This window comes from Ochotona curzoniae, unplaced genomic scaffold (assembly GCF_017591425.1).
Source record: "Ochotona curzoniae isolate NIBS_2020 unplaced genomic scaffold, NIBS_Ocur_1.0 scaffold_1852, whole genome shotgun sequence".
NCBI classification, from domain to species: Eukaryota; Metazoa; Chordata; class Mammalia; order Lagomorpha; family Ochotonidae; genus Ochotona; species Ochotona curzoniae.
In genome coordinates, this window is record NW_024467087.1 from 58,103,965 (window position 1) to 58,124,248 (window position 20,284).

The window sequence follows — 20,284 nt, forward strand, 5'->3', positions numbered from 1 at the left end:
AATTGCCACACACACAAAAATCTGCAGATGTTCAATTTTCTCCTATTTCTCCTATGTCTTCTTTCTTTAAAGACCCAGAGGCAGAGAGATTTCCCATATGCTGGTTCACTCCCCAAATATTTGCAGCAGCCAGAACTTGGCCAGTCAAAGCCAGAAGCCTGGAACTGAATCCACATCTCCCACACAGATGGCAAGGACCCAAGTACTTGAGCCACAACAATCTGTCTCGCAGGATGTACATAAGTAGGAGGCTGGAATCAGGAGTGGAGCCAGGAATCAAACCCAGGCACCCCAATATGAAATTGTGGGCAGCCCAAGTGGTGTCTTAAGTGCTGTGCCATACACCCATCCTGTCTATGTCTTTATGCCCGTTAGCCAATATTTCTCTACTCCAACTTCCTCTCCGTTCACCAGCCTCTGATACTCACTGCTCTACACTCTTCTGTGACTTCAGCAATTTCAAATTTCATGTGGTTCGTATAAGTGATATCTGTCTTTCTGTGCCTGGCTTATTTCATTAACATAATATCCTTCCACTCCATCACGTTGCTGTAAATGGCAGGATTCCATTGCTTTTAATGGCTACACACTATTCTATCCCGTTTATGTCCACTTGCTTTAAGCATTCATCTGTAGATGGACACTTAGGTAGATTCCATATCTTGATTATTGTGAATAGTGCTACAGTAAATATGAGCATGCAGATGTCTTCTTGACATACAGATTTCCTTTTAGATCTATACCCTATAGTGGAATTGTTGAATTATATGCCAGTTCTATTTTTAAATTTTTGTGGGGCTTTCATACCATTTTCCACAGGAGTTGTACAAATTCACATTCTCACCAATAGTGCATAGTGATTTCCCCTTCTCCATGCTTGTCAACACTTCTTATGTAGCTTTTGTCTTCTCAATAACAGCCGTTCTAACTAGAGTGATAATTCATTGTAGTTTTGATCTGCATTTCCTTGATAATTGATGAGGTTAAGCATTTTTTCATATACCTTTAGGCTGTTGCTGTCTCTTTTGATGTCTATCCTATTCTTTTCCTATTTAATTGCATTATATGGGAGCTATTTTGCTGTTGATTTGTTTGAGTTCCTTGCTTGAAAATACTTCAAAAGTTTCATGGAAAATGAAATTAAAATGTAATTTTATTTTCATGCAATGCTATTGAAATTCATTTATTTGCTCATTGTTTTAATAGTTTGTTTTTTTTTTCATTATGAAAGTTTACCTTGCACTTTTTGATGACCTTCATGTATTCTGGACATCAGTTGATATAAAGTTGGTGAATATTTTCTGCATTTCTGAAGACTGTTTCTTCACACCACTGATTATTTCTTTTCCTCTGCCTAGATTTCTGGTTTAATATAATCCAATTTGTCATACATTTTTGACAGATAATGCCAAATTGCTCTCCAAAAAAACTGTTCTACTTGACACCCCCACCCGCCCCACACACACACAAGCTTTGTATGAATGTGCCTATTTCTCTATATCCTCTCTACCCATCACAGCATGTAATAAACCTTTTAAATCTGTACTTGGAGAACAGAACAAAAACCTGCAGTGGTGGAGGTGGGAGTGCAGTCAGGGAAGGCAAAGATTGCCTGTGTACCCCATGGGTTATTTTTTGAAGCTTTTATAACAGCTTGATGTTAGATGTAGCTTAGAAACATTATGTCCCCAAGACCTTAAGAATCAAGTGGCACCCAGGAATATTCATGATCCGCTAACACCCGCGGTGCTGGTCCTTGGCATCCAAAAGAGATTGTTCTGTTCCTTGCCATCCTTTTGCTGTTGTCTGTAGAAACATTTCTGGATCTCCTTGTACACATCACAAACCAGGACCAGGAAGTTGGTTGACATTTGGCTGGCAGAGTGAAATCTCTCACAAAATCTATGAGGATAGCTCAAAAAGTTCAAGGGGAAAAAAATAGAATAACAGAATGCGTTCGTTTGTATTTAAAACAAAATGGATCATGTACAGTTTTTCATGATACTCACTTTCCACAAACTTTTTAAAGACCCCTGGTGTTTTCATTTATTGTCCTCACGTTTACATACATGCACCAAGAAGACCAAATGCAGAATTCAAAACTCAGATTCCGAAGTGCGAACCCATAGCTTATGATCCACAGTTCCGTGTGCTTTAGATGTCTGGGCGGGGGGTGTAGATTAGATGACTTTTTTCAGAATATGAGGAAGAGGGTGTGCTTCATTTTCTTTGGCTGGTGGAGCCTAAATGTAAGAGTTCATGCATCAGTGAAGGAGGAGAAGCTCTTTGAATAGCACTGCTCTTCTCAATTAATGCCTCCCTCAGGAGTGCTGGACTTGCACCACTTGGCTGCTTGTCACAGCCTCCCTTTTGCTATCCATGCCCTGGATTTCCCTGCTGCCTGTGACTGCTGCTTACTATTGCCTCCCTGGATGGCTCCTGACTCCTGGGACACTTCATGTTCTTCGCTGCATATACAAGAGTGCTTTAAAAATGTGTGGAATATTGGAATTGAAAAATAAGTTTATTTTGATGCAAAAAATAAAACCTTTCAAAAGCCAGGCATTCAAGAGATCTTCAAAAAGTTAATGAAAAAAGACATATTATGAAAAATTATGCATGGGTTTTAAAAAAATTTTTTTGAAGCAAGATAAATGTGTCGTATAATTCTATTTTCTTTGAACTTTCTGAAGTGCTCTGTGTTATGTCTGCATTCCCCTGAAAGAGGGACTATCACTCTGCAGTCTGAAACATCTCTTATTAGCCTGAGCTATTCAGCTACATGCTCCCTATGTTCCATTCATTCGTGACCTAAAGGACAGTGCCTGGCTCAAAGTAGCCACTCAATAAAATATTTATTGAATGAGTATGATGTGCACAGTGAGCAATCACTTCTATCGACTAACTATGGATGAGACAGATATACAGAATGTCGTAAAATTCCTGATTGATACATTGGCTCAAGGTCAAATTCAGCAAATCAGTTGGCTGGGTTCCTGATCTACTCCTATATATGGGGGTACTGTATTGAGGAGAATGAGTTTTGTCACCAGGCAGATCTGAATTCAGATCCTAGCTATCACTGTTTGTCCTTGGACAAATTTCTTGACCTTACCAACAGTGTTACTGCAAAACCTAGCCTAGGTAGTAAATAAAAAGCATTCACTACATTGCCTAATGCATAAAGAGAATCAAGAGGTGATATCTACCATGATTAATAAAATCATTTTTAGAGCTAAACATTCTGGCTTGAATCCATGAAACATAAATACAAGTATGCTTGCATTCCTAGACATGAGCTTGGATTTCCCAAATCAACAACCAGACACCAGAAACATCTCCATTTATTAAAAAAGATATTTTATTCTGCTGGTTGGTTAGCTTTTAGACAAGGAAAACTATTTTTTTTTATCAATTTGTTAATGTCCCTTTTCAGCACTTACAAATTCTGTCTTAGTCTGACAATTATACAACTTGAGTTCTAATCTATTCTCTGGACTGTTTCCTCATTTTTCTTGGAGCTGATTGACAAGCAAGGAACCTGCCATGCAGATGTGAGACTCTGGCAGGATTCCCCTGTGGCTGTACTCAGGGTATCTTCATTTAATACACAAGTCTCTTCCAGACTTACATGATTTTATGTTGTGAACAGCATTATTTCTTAGATCCAGAAGTGAAAGAGTTGGGTAAGAAAGGGCCTGCTTAACACTGCTTTCTCCCGGAGTCCACAGTCTTCTATACAGTGGATGGCCCACAGATTTCTCATCCACCCCAGCCTCACTCACTCCACTGATGGGCACTGAGGATGTTTTTAATTTTACCCTACTACTAACAGTGTGGCAGTGAACATTCTTACACGTATTACCTATGTGCAACTGTATGAATAATCCTCTAGTACAGCTTTACAAAGTACAGTGTCTGAATCAAATAGTGTGTGAGTGGTTAACTTTGCATAAGGACCAGAATATATTATCCCCAAAAAAGGCTCAAAAATGTATACTCCCACCCTCAGCTGTTGCATTCCGAGTATATACCCTAGAAAACTCTCATACAGGTGAGCAATGGCACATACACCTGGAGTGTTTGTAACAGCATTGTTTATAAGAACAGAAAATATTGGGAAGCAGCAGAACAGATCAATAAAATCACTGTCGATTCAAACGATAGAATATTTCTCAGCATGAAAAAATCTGAACCAGAGATCCCTGTACCATAAATATGTGAATATTTCCCATAAATCTAATAGAGAAAACCAATTGCAGAGGATGTCGAATAGGAGTTACGTGAGGACACTTTAAAACATTCATAAGAAGTGGAATTAATAAATAAGCTTATTTTAAGATTTATTTTTATTTATTTGAAAGCATTAAAGATCTTCAGCCCACTGTTTCACTCTCCAAATGGCTCCAGCTGCTGGAGCTGGACTAAGCCAAAACCAAAAACCTGGAACGCCATGTACGTGTCCCATGTGCATGACAGGAGCCCAGAACATCAGGGCATCTTTCACTTCTTTCCCAGGTGCATTAACCAAGTGAAAGCAGAAAAGCCAGGACTTAAACCAGCACTCCCACATGGGATGCTCATTTCACCCACTCCACCACAATGATGGCCCCAATAAATGAGTTTTTTAGGTACAAAAGTCTTTTTAAATACAGGCATGGCTTTTTCCTAATAATCATTTTTATGAATTTTCTGAAGTCTCTTCATATAAATGAATTTTGAAACATTTTTATACCAAAATAACCATATGTTTTTAATTTCACCTCCTCAAGCTTTTTGAGGTGCCCTTGTATGGTTTAAGAACAAACAAACCGATCCTGTGTAGTCTTTTATTTATGAGCAAATATATACATATCTTAAAACATTCATGTAGATAAGTGACATCCAACTGAGAAAGATACCGTCCTTGTGGGGAAGGAGAATGCCTTTGGGGAGGTTCCCAGGAGGCTTCAGCTGAACCTACATTTTAGTTCTTTGGGAAAAAACTTTTGGGGCAAAAACAGAGAAATGTGATTTATCCCAGTATTTTCCATATAGTACATCATCTTTTAAAAGTAAAAAGTAAAGAAAACCAAGGTAGAAATTACTGGTGTTCCCTTATTTGAAAATGGGGAACCTGAGGTTTAAACAGGTTCCCAGCCCCTTTAGAGCCCACCCTTGTGTTCAGTGCCACTGAGTACATCAAAGAAAGAGATAGCTCTACTGAAAGACACCGCACATCCTCCCTCATTAATCAAGAGCCTCTTCGCTCCCAAATACCAGTATAAGTCCTTGGGATGGATCACTAGGATAACATGAGGATTCTTGGCTATCAGACCCAAGAGGATAAATACCCAGTTTTTGCTATTAACACCTTAATGCTAAAGCCTGGCTGCCCATTGGGAAGCTATAGGTAACCTTGAACTGAATGTGAAGAGCACCAGTGACAACAGCCTTTATCATGAACCTTTACCATTGCAACATGGAGTGCATTGAAGCAACAGCATTGCGAAGTTCTTTCTAGAATAAAAAATGTGCCATGTGACGCCTCTTGCAAACACCATTAGCTGATTAAATAACACAATGGAACTATCGGGCCTTACCAGCACCACATGGTCTAAAATAGAAACCAGGAAGGGTGGGAAGGACTGTCTCAGTGCCCAGCTCCCCCACCCTTGCCATGGCTCTGTTGCCATGGTCTCCAAGAACTTTTGCTTACAATTTCTCTCACTTGCTTATAGCATCCAGCAGCAAGCAGAACCTAGAAGCTGTTTCTGGCAGATCAGGAAAAAGTTAACAGAAAAGAGTGATAAGGGAAGTAATTAGACAAATAAAATGTGTAAATGGGGTTGGGGGAGGGATGGGTATGAAGCCCAGAAAACCGCTCTATTTAATTTTTAGGAATCTTCGTGAGATGTGATGAACTGAAGTGGTTGGGGCAGAATTCACTAAGAAGTGTCCATGCTGTAGCTGCCAAGTAGTACAGGTGCAGCAAATCTGTGTCCTGGATTTGACAGGAGAGTCCCAGTTTTGAGTGTTCTATTCTCTTTGTCAGACCAAGAATTCTGCTTTGAGATTCTGAAAATAAGGTCACTGTAGTTAGAGTAGCTTTCTAAGTCATCCAGGAAAGCCAGATTTAGAATGCAGTCCACCCTTGCTGGTAGGCAGGGAATACCCACTGGGCCTGCCCCTGGACCCCGAAGGCCAGAGAGAAAGGGCCTGTTATACAGCCAAGCAACATCAAAGTGATTCTGAACTCCTCATCTCCCCACACTCTCCAGAGGGATGAAGCCAAAAAAGATACCGGGTTTTGCCTCCCACAGGCTTGCATTTCAATATACCCTGCATTAACTGTGTCCACGACTTGGACAATGCTCTCAGCATCAATTTCCTCATCTGCAAAATGAAGACAAGAATATGCATGGTCGTGTTTGTTATCTTTAAAGCACTGTACAAATGTTAGCTCTTAAAATGCAATCCTCCATTCAACAAATAAATGTCTACCATATGCTTGGCCTGAGGCCAGGCCTGGGGACACAGAGGTGAGCAAAACAGATCACAGTTCCTGCTAGCATGGGGTTTTTGAGCCATGAAAACCCTGTAGGCGGACATTTGCCAAAGAATCACTCATCCACAGCCCAAGCAGAGGAGAGATGTGGGGAGGCTGCTCTTTTAAAGTGCTGGCTGCTGGCTGTGACTATGCAGCAGGCTGGAGAGGGGACTGAAGGTTCACTCAGGAAGCTTCTAGCAGCAGCAGCAGCCTGGGCTAGAGTGGTGATGGGAAACAATGGTCAATTCCTAGGCAGTTTGGAGGCTTAAAATTTGAGCCACTGGAGCCCCAAAGACAGTTCCAGGAGTACTGAACAGTTTTGCATGGGGGTTACATTTCTTCTGTCTCCCTTCTGGAGAGTAATGCAATGTCATTGGCTAAATTTCTCTTTAAATCAAGATTTACATTTGGAAATTGGCTTTTGTATAAAATGATAAAAACCAAATATATGGCATCCTAGCTTTATGTTGAATGCAGAGTTCCCCTTCAAGGGAAATTGTTGGCTTCTAAATTTTGAATGGAATGTTCTCTTAAAAATAATGTGCTTTCTGTCCACTTAGAATGCTGAAAACACACTCCAGTCTAGGTGTTCTCCTTAGGGACCAGTAAATGTTCTTTGAGCTGGATTCCTTTCAAACCTTCAGCCCGGTAGTGTTGTGCCAAACAGCTGTAAGAGATGAGGACCTGCAAAGGGAGAAGACAGGAAGGAACAAAGACAAACTTGAGTTTCATTACAGTTAATCACGCTTAACCCCATTTGACCATGCTTTATAGTTTCCAAGGGAATCTCACACAAATCATTTCTTGTGTATTTTGCAAACTTAGGATCAGAGGGGTCCCCTGACTCTCAGTCCAGTGTTTTTTCCACTTAGTGCACTGCCAAGTGTTTGGCTATTTTTTGGAGGGAGGAGGGGGCAGGTGTTCCCATGATAAAGAAAAAAATCCCAATAGACATTCAAGGCCCGTCTTTATTTGCAACAGATTATTCCATTTGCATTAAGAATGGGCATAAAAGGCAATTTGCTAGTTTCCCACACCACTTGTTCCCTACACACATGATGGGGCTTTTCATTTCTCAATCTGTGCAGGCCCACCCTTCAGGCCCACCCTTCAGGATCTATTATCTGCTTGACAATCAGCTGAGACCTCTTGTTTTTTCCCTCTTTCAATTAAACCTAAGGACTGAGGTTCCCATCTGTCCTGGAGCAAACAAATCTCTTATTATACCTGTTTCCCAGAAGCTAGAGAGCTTTTTCCCTTTCTCCAACCTCTGTAGTTCTTTTTTCAAAACACTTCATCCTCTTAGCGTTTTTTTTTTAACTGCAGATGGCAATTAAATTGGTTTCCCAAATTTGGACCAAGCCTGCTCTCTCTAAAGCCTCCTGCATGTACCCTGCCTCCACTCATCCTTAAACCAGGAAAGAAAGAAATCGCGTGCACGCGCATGTGCGCGTGTGCACACACACACACACACACACATTTTCTGAAGTTATTTTTCTCTTTAAACAGTTCTATCTAAACGTGAATATGGGAGAAATGGCAGGGCTGTCTCCACAGGTGCTACAACTGAGCTAGCCATCTTTGACAGTGCTGTCTGGAATCAAGCATTATCCATTGTGGCACTCTTCTTGAGCCTTCAGAGATAGCAGGAAGTACCAAAGCTTTCAGCTCAAGCCAAACAAGAAGCCAACAGAAGTGGAATGCCTTCTTAGTCCCAGATTCTTGTGGGTTTTGAAAATTAGAGGAAAGAGAAGCTGAGGAAATAAGAAGGCGAAAAAGAAGGAATAGGAAAGAGGAATTGAGGGGATATTTGCAAAACAGAAATAAAGCAGCCAAATGAATGATACCAACCAACTTATTGTGTTTATTTTGTATTTTAAGTTTCATGAACATTATAGTAGAATTATGTTAAAATATACGAAATAATGACATTTAATCATTTTATTTTTGTAAAATGACACATGTGTTGTTAAAACTTCAAAGAAAAAAAAGGTAGTATGGGTTTCCCATGATAAGTACAGGTTGAAATATTTCCCCCTTCCCCCCCCCAAAGCTCTCCTCACACTCCCCCAAGGCCATCAATACTAGCAATTACTTGTGTGTTCTAGCACAGAAGATGAAATTAATCGTAACAACAGGATAGGCATTCTGGTGCTGCAGTTAAGCTGTCTATTGTCTGCATCCCATATTGGAGGGCGTGGTTCAAGTTCCAGCCACTCCGTTCTTTTGATCCAGCTTTTGCTAATGCATATGGAGAGGGGGAGGGGGCACATCAGACAACTTCCCAAGTACTTGGGTTCCTGCCATCCATGTGGGAGACCCAGATGGAGTTTCCTACGTCTGGCTTTGGTCTGGCCTAGCCATGACTGATGCAGGCACTTTGGGAAACAACCAGGGCTCTCTCCCAAATACGTAAATGAGTCTTTTAAAAATGAATACTATATTTAATCTAATATATCATGAATAAAATCTCAACATGTAATCCACATTAGAGATTAGTACTTATTGGGGCCGGTGCAATGGCTCAAATAGCTAATCCTTCACCTCCAAGCACAGCATCCCATATGGGGACTGATTTGTGTCCCAGCTGCTACACTTCCATCCAGCTTCCTGCTTGTGGCCTGGGAAAGCAGAGAAGCGGAGAATGCCCCAAAGCCTTGGGTCCTTGCAACTGCATGGGAGACCCAAAAGAAGCTCCTGTCTTCTGGCTTCAGATTGGCTCAGCTCTAGCCGTCGCAGCTATTTGGGTTGTAATCCAGCAGGTAGAAGATCTTTCTTTCTCTATCTCCTTCTCTCCATAAATCTGATCTGCCTTTTCAATAAAAACAAGTATTTTTTATATTTTTTTAAAGATTTATTTTTATTGCAAAGTCAGATATAGAGAGAGGAGGAGAGACAGAGGAAGGTCTTCCTTCCGATGATTCACTCCCCAAGCGGCTGCAACAGCCAGTGCTGAGCCAATCAGAAGCCAGGAAACTCCTCCGGGTCTCCCACACGGGTGCAGGGTCCCAAAGCTTTGGGCCGTCCTTGACTAATTTCCCAGACCATAAGCAGGGAGCCGGATGGGTAGTAGAGCTGCTGGGATTAGAACCAGCACCCATATGGGATCCCGGGCGCCACATTCAAGGCGATGACTTTAGCCACTAGGCCACCATGCCAGGCCCATAAACAATTTTTAAAAGTGTTTTTGAGGAACAAATTTTTAAATTTTGGATAATGTCTTTAAGAAAAAAAGTACCACTTACTGAATTCTTAGTGGAGGGTTAATCATGTGATTATAAAGTAAATTGATAATATGTCATTGTAAAATTGAAACAAAAACACAAAAGGGTGGTGGAGGGAGTGTGGGAGCAAGAGAGGGAGGGTTAGGTAGAAAGCATCATTATGCTCTTAAGATTGTACATGTGAAATACATGACATTTGTTCCTTTTACATAAGCAAGAATAATTACATATTACAAAAGAAAAATTATTAATGCTTACAAAATCAAAGCCAATCTTCTCAAATACTTAATTTTAAAAGAAGAAATAACTCAGTTCCTTTTAAGAAGGTAATAAACTGGCATCTCCACAAAAAAAAAAAATCAGAGATATTTTACATTCCTTGATTCTTTGATTTTAAAAATTTTATTTATTTGAAAGTCAACGTTATCTGCTGGTTCACTCCCCAGATGGCCACAAAGACCAGGGCAGAGCCAGGCTGAAGCCAGAATCCAGGAGCTTCTTCTGGACTTCCCAATGTGTGTGTGGGGGGGGGCGGGGGGGGGGAAGTACTTGTGCTATCATCAGCTGCTTTCCTGGTGCATTAGTAGGGAGCTGAATCAGGAGTGGAGCAGCCAAGACATGCATTGGTACCCATATGAGAAACAGCACCGCTGCTCATGGCTTTACCCCATGCTACTGTGCCAGCCGCTTTTAATTCATATTGAGTGTTAAAATATGTTGTGTTTTACACTTTCAGTTCAGACTAGGCCCCCTACTGTCCAAACAGTGGCTACCAGTCATGTATTTGAGAACCACTTGTGATTGGTGGACACCATTTAGGCAGTGGAGGTCAAGCAGAGCCGTTGGAAATTTCACTTAGGCAATGTCTCCATGGTTGTAATGGATTAGAAGGTCAAATGCTGAGGACAAAAACCTCGGCTTCACCAACTCCTGGAGCTTCTCATAAACTCACCCGTGCTGGTTGAGGGCAGAACAGAACAGATGCCTTAGTACAAAAGATTGCCCTGCTCTGTACAGTCCCCTAGCTCTGCAGGCCACAGCGATGAGGCAAGGGCTAGGGTGCTCCGGAGGTGATAATCTGAGGCCGATCGCAGCTTCCCCTTTCTCTGCCTTGACAATTGCTTCTGTTACAGCTTTTTCTCATGTTTCTCATTGCACTCAAGATCCAGTACCTTTTTTCAATTTCCTTTTTTCAAAAGCAGAGTGTGTGGTAATGTGACTCTGAGGAAAGCCCTGCTGCTGGGGTCGGGGAGGGTGTGGCAGGAGGAACCCACAACGTGACTCACTCAACTGTGAGATCTTAACTGGGTGGCCCCACAGCTGCTGTGGTCCCGGGGGGCAGTGGTGACAGCCATGGCAGCACAGCCTACAGCCTGGAACGGTAAGCATGCTGAAATTGGATTCACTTTGGGGGGTTGGAGCGTGGGGGTTTGGGGCCTGTATAGGTGTTGGTAGGAAAGGAACAAGCAGGCAGCTGTAGTCTTGGGGATTGGGAAGGCCATAGCAGGTTTGGAAAGCTTCTGGACTCCACAGCAGGCTTAAGGGCTCAGCCCGGGCATTGGCAGGAAGCTGAGAAATGTGGTTATGCCCTGCAGGACCACACAAAGCCCCTGGGCAGAGGCGTTGGCCTGTGCCCACTTACAGACTGGTGTCTAAACCAGCCTTCCCCCAGCTGGAAGCCAAGTCCACAGCCAAAGCCAGGCTAAGCCAAGCATTCAAAGCAGCTTTGGGGCAGGAGAAAGGAATTTCTTCCTTTGGCTGACTCGGGGGGAGCTCTTTTGCAGGAGCCACACCTCTGCTGTCTCCCCAGGCCTAAGCGTGGAACACAAGCATTCCTTTTGCATTCCTGCTGGTGCTTCCCCAAGCCTTGCAGTCTAGAAACTCTAAGGGGCATCAGACTCCTCAAAACTTGGGTTCTTGTGCCTGGTGTCACAAGCTGTAGTCTCCCAGTAAATTCTGTCTGGCCTAGCGAGACAGAGCAGTTTCACCTGCTTGCAATGACCTCATCTTGGATTCCACTGCTGCAGCCCCCTTCCCCAACTGATCAGAAGCCCACTGAGGACTCCTCTTCTCTGAGTGTCGGTAGTTCAGCACATAGTATAGAGCCTGGCACAGGCATGGGTGACACCTAGCAGAGCACCCTTGAATGGATGTGTGAAAGCACAGATGAGTTAACATGCTTGCTGTATCTCCTGCTTCCACACCCCTCCAACTAAAATCTGTCACGTCATCACTTTGCAGCCTTCTATAGTAGTTACCTATATACCCACTGATCTCCTCCACTAACTAGAAGGTGAGGAGTAAAACCTGTTAGGGGCTTCCTAACAATAATCTAGAAAACTAGCCGCATGGGCTTCCACTCCTTACATGATTGCTTTTAGTCTTGAGAACTGAATCAATGGACCTTCGAAATTAAGAACATGGGGTTGGCGTCAGATAGATTTAGCTCAAGTCGCAAAGATCTGAGTCAAAAATCATCTCACTTCTCCAAGATCTATTACTCTGCAAAATGAAGCAAGAAAAAAAAATCTATCCAAGAGTGTGATGATAGATGTGGAAATGAATTAGATTGAGCCCCGTGAAATCACCCAAAGTGGTGGGATATCAGCAATTTTATATGGTTCAACCTAATATATAATGTGCTTTTTAATGTATAAAGCACTATAAGTAGACCTTACGTAAGTATTCATTATTGCTAAGGGATATAATTTCAACGTCATAGAATATTGTTTTTACAATACATGACTAATCCTGTTTATCAGAATGCAAGTCAAAGTAACAAAAGAAATCACTTCACAAACTGTGGGTTGCAGGCGTTTCCTAGTGCATTGGGGCCTGCAAAATGGGGACCAGGTATTTTTAGGAGCCTTAGATTGGCTCATGGAAAGCTAAGGCAGTGAGCAGCAGGATGACTTGTGACAGCACCTCCCTAGAAATAGTTTACCCACAAAAAAAAACACAGGGGGAACTAGCCAATTCTTCTCCAGAGGAGAATGAACAAGCCCTAGCCCTAGCAACAGGGTGGAGGCTGTACAAGATGGGCCTCCCTTTTCCCAGGGCATAGCCACTAAGGCAGCCATGAGGCATCTGCAGGAAATTGAAAGCATTTGCCTGCTCACTTCTTCTACTTTAGCGGTAACTGTCAGGCCCAGGTATCTCCTAGCCAAGGCCCACACCTGACAGCTTAGATTTGGAACTGATAGCTGCAGGGGCCACCAGGTGCAGAGAGGCCCCTTCTCACCACTGCAAGCTCCTCAGCCGGAGGGCTATCTGTAAAGGTCACAGCAGATTCAGGCCTGGGAGGACTGGTGGAATCCAGAGTAATGCCCGTTGACAGATCCTACCTCAGCTACTGGTACCCCAGGCCAGCCGGCATTACCGAGAGCATGGTTGATGTCTTAGCATGGACAGTGATAGTACAGGACTGTCCCACACAGTACTGAATGTTTGACAGCTGGTATCCAGCTGCCAAGGCTCAAGAAAAGTCCCCAGAGTGGCAGCGGCCTCTCTAGAGCTCCAAGTGTCATCTTTGTCACAATTTCTTTTTCCAAATGCTCAATCTCTTGCCTCCTGGCCAGGAGCTTCCCTGATGAGCCTGATTCCCAGGGAATCTTGGTCACTCAGACAAGGCCCAAGAGCAGAGAGGAGAAAAACCAGGGAAGATACTTTCAGGGAGCTGTGCAAATGGGTTCGTCTCTTAGCAGACTGTGAGCCGCATCACTCTGGGGACCAAACCTTGGCCCACTTGTGGTAGAGGGATCCACATGGAAAATGATCCAGCTTAGCCCAGTTTCATAGTACCAGTTATCCAGCCTTTACCAGGATGAGATGTGGCATGCATAACATTTGTTTTGAAAAGTGTGCATACACAATTGGAGCTACAGTAGACTCTCCACTGCACAGAGGTATGTAACTGGAGTCCGTGTATCTGGAATGGGGGGAAAAATTACCTTATTGTCACAGACTTCTAATTGGAACTGAGAATTGGCTGCATTATTAATACAGGTAGCACACTGCGGTAGTATCTGCAGTAGCTGTTACCTTGTCTCTGATAGGACCCAAAGATACTCTCATGTCTGATTACTGTTACTCCCAATATCTGGATATACTGTTCCACTCACACCTATTTCAAAATCACAGTAAGTACTGAACCTGCCATAGATCCTTCCTCTGAATGTGTTAGTAATGAAATATATATTACTCTATGGTAAATTTTAAAATACATATCCCCAAACTTTAAATATGATTAACCCCCCTTTGTAATCTTCTATACTTTTATTTTCTACTTATAAATCATTATGAGAGAGGGCCCTCAGGTTTCATCCTACTCTCTACAGAGTCTGAGCCACAAAAATATTAAATCCATGATTAGAAGTTTGGCAGGAAATCATGCTGAGTGGGACCAACAGAGAAGGTCTTGTATTCACAAGGATAGGGAAGATGGACTTGTGCTCTGTTGGCACCAAAAGGACACTTAGGTTTAGTCTGCAGAAGGCTGTGCAGCAGAATGATGAGGTGTCCAACCTGGGAGTGCGAAGGTAGTAGCAGCATTAATAGGAATAGGGTAGTCAAGTGGAACAGGGAATTAGAATAACAATAAAAGCTCTGTCTTTTAAAATGCTAAATTTGATACTGGGGGAAAAAAGGTGGATATTCAAGTAAAGATTTTCACTGGGCTGTAAGAAATATAAGTGGGAGAACTGGGAGCATGAGCGCAGCAGGAAGAGAGCTTTGGGGGGACTCCTTTATAATGAGCACAGAAGTATTCAAAACAATTACAGTCCCCAAAGGAGAGAGAACATTGAGTGAAGAGGCCAAAGCAGGGACTATCGCAGGCTGGTTTCTCCTAAGAAACAGACTCAGATGTGCATACCTGCGTGCAGCAGGTGTGTTGAGGGGTGCCTTGCAAAGCAATTCCTATGAGATGAAAAAAGGGAAACAGGATTGGTCACAGGCACAAGCTGGGCCGTGATGCAGTCAACTGGAGACCTCAGCCAGTGCCATGAGGGGAATCTGGAATAAAGATGGCCGTTATGATGAACCCAGCTGATGCCAGGCAATTAGGTCTTTCTTGCCTACCCTCTTCTGGGGTACATAAACTGGATCTTGGATATGGGCTGCCCCCCAAGGAGGGGGTGTTACCTTGGAGAATGAGTCAAGTGTGAGCTTTCAACAAACACCCCTGGCAGCTGGGGAAATGAGTGCCTTGGTCTTGAACGGAAGCATTGGGCAGCTCAAGAATCTGATGTGCCAGCTCTGTAAGGACTGAGACTGATATCCCTCACCCTGCATGTCTCTGGGCAAGTCCCACACTGCATCCAATCGCTGCTTATAGGAGTCCCAAGGATAAAGAATGAGGCTTAAAAGGAACTCAAGTCCTGAGTATCTATAACTCAGAGTTCTCAGTATCTCCTTCAGCCTCTCCCTGTGATGTAAGCTAGATGGGAGGGGGTGGGGAACATTGGAGGGAACTGAGCCATTGTTGCCTCTCACCGGTTTGTTTATAAGAGGTTACCAAGCTAAGTTACCAAGCACCCAGAAGCCGATTCTGTGGCTTTCATGTCCCTCCCTTCCTTTTGGGGTGACCCACATCTCAAAGCGAGAATTTCACCACACTGCGGTTAGAGCCTTCCTCACAAGGCCTATGGGCTGCCGGGAAAACCTGACTTTGTTAGAGATGCCAAGGAAGATGAGGCTGGGGTTGCTTTTGAAAGAGAAGTTTTCAAGTTCAACTTTTGATTTTGACCTTTCATGTCCTTACACCAAGAAACCCAAACAAATAAAAATTTAACTGAGAAGGCACAACCTATTCCAGCCTTTGAAATTTAGAGTAGCTGTAAGAAACTTGAATCCAGAAAAAAAAAAAGTGTATCCATTGATTCCACCCACTAAAAAAACGAATTCTAGATTGACACAGTAAGTCGAAATATTAAGTGTGGCCTTCAGGTCAATTTGCTGTTGCTGCTGTTGTTATATATAGTTTTTTAATAATAATGATAATAAAATAAAACAATAATAAAGTTAAATGCCAGTCTACTTTTTTTATTATTAGTTTTAAAACTTTATTATGACAATAGATGAAATTAGCCCAGGTGGATACATCAGCTAAAAATGAAGCGTGCTGCCACCTTGTGGATGGGCATGGATTTCACCTCAGGCCCTATTCTTGGCTTCTCTTTTGAGCCTCATTTGTTTGGGCCCTATCAGGGTGGTTTTCAGGAGCCCCACGCCCCACCTAGATGCTGAAGCTGTGGTCATGGATGACGGCCTCACTCTGCTCACAGGGCTTTCTTCCCTGCCCTCACAGAGCTTACTCTCTAGTGTGAGACAAAGGAGCCCAAGTGCATGAGCAAGTAGAAGTCAGGGTGCTACAGGGGCTGAGCATGACAAACGTGGTTGAGCAAAATTGGAAAACTTTGATAGAGATTTAGGAGAACAGGCAGATTGTTACTAGTGGCAATGATCGAGGAGTCAGGTGTGGGAAGAAGAATGAGTGGCAGGAGAACGGGGCTTCTGAAGGAAGTGGCATGTATGAGGTGAAGGGGTGTGGGGGAGGCCAAAAGGAAGGTTAGGCTGCTGGAGGTTTTTGACGCAGAGGGACAAACTGTTCCAGTTTGTGTGTAGAGTGTGACTCTGATAGCCCCATGGTGGCAGAATTGCAAGGGAGCCAGATGTGAGACAAGAAGAGCCATTGTTTCGGTGAGATACAGCAGAGCTTTGATTTGGGGAGGTGCCAATGAGTGGAGAAAGGAACCAATTTGAGGGGGACTCAAGAGGTAGATTGACAGGTCTCAATGAGTCCTCCAGGTGAGAGGGGAAAAGCTGCACAGCACAGCCCACTGATGTTCCCTGGCACACTAGGGGCTGCCCTACAGTCTGGGTACTGTGATGTTTGCAGCACTTGACTATCCACTAATTCACCCTGATCTCAAAGCCAAGCACAACCCACCTACCACCTGTGCTTAGGGCTGTGTGCAACACTTGCTGGGTGCCAGATAAAGAGCTAAAATGCTTCCCTCAGATTCCCTCACTGAATCATTACAACCCTAGGAAGTAGATGCTATTCTTACAGGTGGGGAACTGAGGCTCAAAGAAGTGGCATGAGTTTCCCAGGGTTACACAGCTAATAAACAACAGAGAAAGCTCTGATCCCATGTAGTCTGCTGCAGAGTCTTACAGGCCAGCAGAGGGATCACTAAGCACCCAGGCCTTGTGCAGATCAGCCAGAGCCAACTGCAGCAGGCTCCAAGAAGGGTGTGTGGCCCACACACTGCTCCCACAGCCTAACATCCACACATGGAACCCTGAGACTTGGGTGGGCTTTCAGATTCTGAGAACTGGGGGATATACAAGCCAGGCAGAGAGGAGGGAAACATGCAACACAGGTCACTGGCAGTGTGAACGTTAAAGGAAATCGGTCAGCTCTCTCTCTCTCTCGCACGCACTCTCTCTCTCTCTCTCTCTCTCTCTCTCTCTCTCACACACACACACACACACACACACACACACAAGCATAGCTGGCTCCTAATCATCCAAATCTTCCCCACTTCAATGTGAACTCCTTGGTGGCAGGGTCTGTGTCTGTTCTGTCCGTCATTGTATCCCTCAGCGCCAGTGTGCTTGGTACAAAGAAAGATTTCAATAAGTATTGAATGGTTGAACTAATTATTTTGGCACCTGCTGTTTGTCAGGCGCTTTCCAAATAATAGTTCATGTCATCTGTAAGACGTCACTCTGGGTTACTCTGTGCCCACCCCCTCACCCCTTGTTATAGATGCAGCACAGAGTGGAGGTGTCCGGGGCTTAGGAAGACACAGAGCTGGGATTTGAGGCCTGATTTATGCCAGCTCTCCTAGAACACACGGCTCCGGTGCCTGTGCAGCACCTTTCCTGGGGAGGTCAGGTGCTCTGTCCTTCCGTGCATTGTTTCAAGTGCTGGACCTCCTTGAGAAGGAATTGAAGCAATTCTGCCAGTTTCTCAATCTGGGTTGTTAACCATCCAGTGGCTCTATCACCTTTTCATTCTTGCATATTGAAGACCTTCTCCCACCTCCCATCCCCGCCACACACAGAAGTTTAGAGAAGTAGCTCAGAAAATTTCCCTGCTCAGTGCAAAAGTCATCCCATTCCAATGGGGGATGCAGACAAAAACCTGGAGGGCATCCTTGGAGGATGCCAGAAACACAAGGGCCAAATATGTTTTCTCCACCAACTTAAAATTTGCCTAGATCCTTGCTATTCAAGCTGAAGTGTGTGGCCCAGGAGCAGCAGCAGCATCACCTGGGAGCATGTTAGGAAGACAGCAGCTCAGCAAATACACACACATCCCTCTCCATCTACAGAATCTTGAGTATACATCTTATATAATAAGATCCCAGCAGAAGCAATGAGTTGGGTACACAGAACGTTTGAGCATCTCTGACCTAGAGGGCAGCCTCTGGAAGTGACTTCTTCAGCCACAGCCTGGGAAGCTCCCTAAGGGCAGGGACACTTGATACTTATGTCTTTAGAGCGTCTCTGGGGCCCCTGAACAGAGCCAGACACCTAGCAGTTGCTTTGTAGGTTTTACCAAGTGAGTGAATTTGTAAGGGAATCTAGTCACATCCAAGCCACTGAGGCACTGGAACATTTTGCTGTGCACATTGTGCCACCCTGTCTCCTCTTGTTACCCGCAACTGCGAGCTGTCTAACCAAGAGGCCCAACCCCTGGACCCGCTCCTATCCTGCGATGCCATGAGGAAGGCCCAGCAGCAGGCAGCCTGTTTCTGCAGACCCTAGACTTGGGACAGGACCCTCATAGGCTGTGTCTTCCCAGTTGCTTCTGCCCTCACACCCTGAAAACTCCAAGGAAGCAACGCAGATGTGTCTATTTTCTGTTTTTGACTCTCATCCCTGGGGGGCTGCCCACCTCAGCTCACGTGGCCATCTCAGTCTCTTCTTTAGAAATCTCTTCTTGCCCACCGCACCCCCCCCCCGGAAACTTGGGTTCCTCCCAAGGTGCAGAAGGTGCTGCCAGGTGCTGGCTACCAAACCCTCATTGCATGTAAAACCAAAATAAACCCCCGTTGATATGGAAACGGGTCAAATTATTTTAAGGAAAAAAATTTGCTCCTTCATTAAGTCTCATTGCTATGGCAACTGGAATTAGGAAAGTTACTTATCCAGGGAGGTTATGTGCAATATTTTGGGGAAAGAGTTTTCAGAAGAATGGCAAAAAATTTGTGAACACGTCTCCCCGGCCCAGGGCTCTGCACAGAAAAGGGTAACCGTGCTCATGTGAGTGGGCTGCTGCAGGGTGGTTGGGGGCTGCTCTTGGGGACCCTACCTGGAGTGATGCAAGAAGGCCATAAAAGATTGGGTAGGAAAGGAAGTGAACCAAGAAAGATGTCCAGACCAGAGGTCCAGCCAAATCTAGACATGCAAGTAGGCCCTCCGGTCAGTTGCTAGAGGAATGTCCCAACTTCCTGGTGTTAGGGAAAATAGGGAGGGTTAAATAAAAATCTTTGCACCTGCTCTTCATTGAGTCTTTACTGTGAGCCACATAGAAAGCTAAGAACTTCACACACACCTTTTTCAAAAAAAGAAGATGTATTTATTTGAAAGGCAGAGTAACAGAGAGGGAGAGAGGTTTTTCCATCTGCTGGTTCACTTCCCAAATGCCTGTGATAGGCAATGCTGGGTCAAGTAGAAGCCAGGAGCCAAGAGCACCATTGGGTTTCTCACTTTGGTAGCGGGGGCCCAGGCACTTGGGCCATATTTTTCTGCCTCTAAGAAGTATTAGCAGGGAGCTGAATGGGAAGCACAGCAATCAGAACTTGAACCAATCCTTCAGCACAGGATGCCAGCATTGAATGTGACAGTTTAAGTCATGGCACCACAATGCCAGCCCCCACAAACTCCCCTTTAACCTTCATAATGATTCCACGGGGCATTTTTATTATCTCAATTTTGCAAATATAAAAACTAGGCCTAAGCTCAGTGAAGTGACTTATCCAAGGTCACACAGTAAAGTACAGAACTGGAATTGAAAGCAGAGGCTCCATTTTTGGCTTCTGCTGCAAATCCAAGGGCTTATGGAAGCCACAACAGAGAACTGGACTCTCACACATTCATTCGTTCCTTCTTTCATTCCTTCAGAAATCCTTTAGCAAATACCTATTCTGTGCCAAGCCCTGAATAGAATCCAGATATGTTATCCTGGCTGTTTGCCTTCAAAAAGTACCAGGTGTGGGGAGGTAGCTATGTCCACTGACTGTGAGCAGCGGGAGACCCACCTCTCCACAGGGGCCCTCCCCTTCCTTTCTAGGTTCCCCCTTCCTTTCAGTTATTGTGAGGTGCTTCTCAGCCATGAGACCACTGGCTTTTGGAATGAAGAGCAGAGTGGTTGAGAGGTTCAAGACGGAAGAATGGGACAGAAGTGAGTCAGGAGGCCAAGCCTCAGTCCCAGGCCCTGCATCTTACCTGTAGCTCTGAGAACTGCCCCGGCAGGTTGGCAGGTGCAGATTTCTGAGGCTCCTGCATAGTGTCTGGG

General features: G+C 44.2%; 1 protein-coding gene across 3 annotated transcripts in view; it reads left to right on the plus strand.

The window, feature by feature from the left end:
* NHSL2 (NHS like 2) overlaps positions 1-20,284 on the plus strand; it is a 292,586-nt gene that overhangs the window by 232,794 nt on the left and 39,508 nt on the right. Inside the window, exon 1 of one of the 3 annotated variants that reach the window (XM_040999894.1) lies at positions 10,472-11,134. The exons of the other annotated variants lie outside the window; for them this stretch is intronic. Within the exon in view, the coding sequence (XP_040855828.1) occupies positions 11,107-11,134 (28 nt within the window). The 5' untranslated portion in view covers positions 10,472-11,106. Of the gene's footprint in view, positions 1-10,471; positions 11,135-20,284 lie in introns of those variants that run through there. 3 annotated transcript variants of the gene reach the window in all.